General features: G+C 39.3%; 1 protein-coding gene across 1 annotated transcript in view; it reads left to right on the plus strand.

Moving 5' to 3' along the window:
- PI15 (peptidase inhibitor 15) overlaps positions 1–1028 on the plus strand; it is a 28268-nt gene extending 27240 nt beyond the window's left edge. Inside the window, exon 6 of the mRNA XM_006767338.2 lies at positions 760–1028. Within this exon, the coding sequence (XP_006767401.1) occupies positions 760–895 (136 nt within the window). The 3' untranslated portion in view covers positions 896–1028. The remainder of the gene's footprint in view (positions 1–759) is intronic.
- Positions 1029–2491: the final 1463 nt, after the last annotated feature.

A 2491-nucleotide genomic window follows, 5' to 3' on the forward strand; every position in this document is an offset into this window, starting at 1 on the left:
GGACAAAAAGAAAGAGACATATGTACTGCTTTTTGTAATACCTTAAACAATAAAAAAATTTTAAAAAACTTACATAGCTATGTAAAAAAATATCAATGAAAGTTTTGGCCAATAAAAATGTGGATTAAAAAAAAAAGTGAATCTGGCCTATGTGCTTCAGAGGATGGCTATGGGAAAGAGACAGATGCAGTGAATTGGAATGAGCATTAAACCTGGTGTCAGATGACTAATGATGTTACTACTCATTGTAGTGAGTCACGTATTACCTATAAATTAAGATACTATTAATTCAGAGAGAAAGTGTTTTAAAAGTAAGATATATAAATAAGTTACTGTATAAATAAGAAATGGATATAACTTTCAGTGCCTTTCCAAAAATGACAAACTTCTCAAAAAAATCATCATGTCAATACGTGTGATCATGTGCTTAACAACAATAAAAAAAATTTTATTCTCATCCCATGATATTTTTTCCATTGATTTTTTTTTTTTTTTTTTTAGAGAGAGAGCGAAAGGAAGGGAGGAGGGGTGAGAGAGAGAGACACATCCATTGGTTGCCTTCTGCAGGAGCCCGACTGGGGGCCAGAAATCGAACTGGAAACTGAGGATGTGCCCTTGACCAGGAATTGAACCTGAGACTCTTTGATCAGCAGGCTGACCCAACACTCTAACCACTGAGCAACCAGCCAGATCAACAATAAAAAAATTGTAAATGAGCAAGGAATATTAATGCTACCATTTTTTTCTTTTTCTCTCTAGGGGCAACTGGATTGGAGAAGCGCCATATAAAGTAGGGGTACCATGTTCAGCTTGTCCTCCGAGTTACGGGGGATCTTGTACTGACAACCTTTGTTTTCCAGGAGTAACGTCAAACTACCTATACTGGTTCAAATAAGCTTATCGGCTCTTCCAGGAAGTTGAATGCTTTCTGGGAATCATAGGTCTATATATATATTGAGTTTTGCACATATTATACATATTTTATAACAATCTTGTTTTCCTTTTATTAGTCCTTGTATAAATTAGTGTTTGTCTAGTATGTTTGTTTAATCTTTTGAGGTCATCAGAACATCCATTTCTATTTTCTGATCTCTAACCCTAAATTAAAATACTGTATAGGTAGTATTGATATCGTTGATGCATCCACTTCTAAAACTTGCTTTCCAAAAGAATTATGTTATGTTCCTACGGCATAAAAAAATCTAGTTGATCTGTAGGGTATGTGTGTGCATATATAGACATACACATGTATATGCATTTATATGTCCATATTTACACACACAAACATAATAGATGATGTAACACATTGATAATAATATGATTCAGTAGTAAACTGAAGGGAAACTTAAAATATTCTATTCAAAGTATATGTGAGGTGGTGGGGCATGTCCTGCACCCACCTCTGTAATACCCACAAAATAATAGTTTGCAAAATAACCCTCAGTGATATCTGGATATAATAAATTAATTAAGCAATCCCAGATTTCATTCTGGAGACATTTTCTTCTTATTTGGGTTTACAAAAGGTTATGCTCCAACTATGTAAGCTTCAAATCCTACCTTTTACTTAATCTCTTCTGGTTATGTTCTCATAATGCAAAGATAATGAGATTTGGTTCCTGCCTTCAGAAGCTCACAAAAATATTCAGGAAATGATACAGCCCAATGATTTGGCTGCACAATTATTATTTTTTAACGAATGGATGTTCATGTAGCTGTGAGGAAGGGCACACAATAGCGATGTCCGCCTGTAGGTGGAACAGGGGATAAGCCACACTGTGCAGTAGGAAAGGCTCCTGATTAGCGTGGAATTTTAGCTGCCGTGCTTGGAACCAGAGAGGCAGGAAGGCCTTAACAACTGCCCAGAAAGTACTGGATTGGAGGAGACAGTTGTGCCTTTGGGAGAAAGGCAGAGAGCGAGACCCTCAGAACACTGAAGAGGCCCAAGAGAAGTAAGACTGAGGAGACAGGTATGAAAGTCACAAAAACTCCGGTGCAGAGCCGCGGGAGGGCCTGTCCTGAGGGCCTGTGTACCGTGAGGCCTGTCCGCAGGAGGGAAAGGACCAGAAAGAAACACCTCGGGACCAAGGACACCTCCACTGCTTCACTGTGATCGGGGGGCTTCGGGGCTCCTATGAGAGACCCTGGGTGCCCACCACAGACGGCAATGACGTGTTGAACAGCCCCCTTCAGGACGACTTTCTGAGGACGAGTCACCACATTTTATGTCTATGTAGATGAATACTTACCAGTTGAGTTCTCAATGAGGGTTGATTGTGGAGCTCAAAATTACCATGAAAACTTCACTCGCGTGATTTTGGAAAGGCAACATTTCCTCATTCAGGAAATTGCTTTCAGAGAAAACTCAATTATCTGGGCCAAGACACTTAATGCTATATACCGTGTGTGTGTGTGTGTGTGAGAGAGAGAGAAAGAGAGAGAGAGAGAGAGAGAGAGAGAGAGAGAGAGAGAGAGAGAGAGAGAGAGAGAG

Source organism: Myotis davidii, unplaced genomic scaffold, assembly GCF_000327345.1.
Source record: "Myotis davidii unplaced genomic scaffold, ASM32734v1 scaffold200, whole genome shotgun sequence".
Lineage (NCBI taxonomy): Eukaryota > Metazoa > Chordata > Mammalia > Chiroptera > Vespertilionidae > Myotis > Myotis davidii.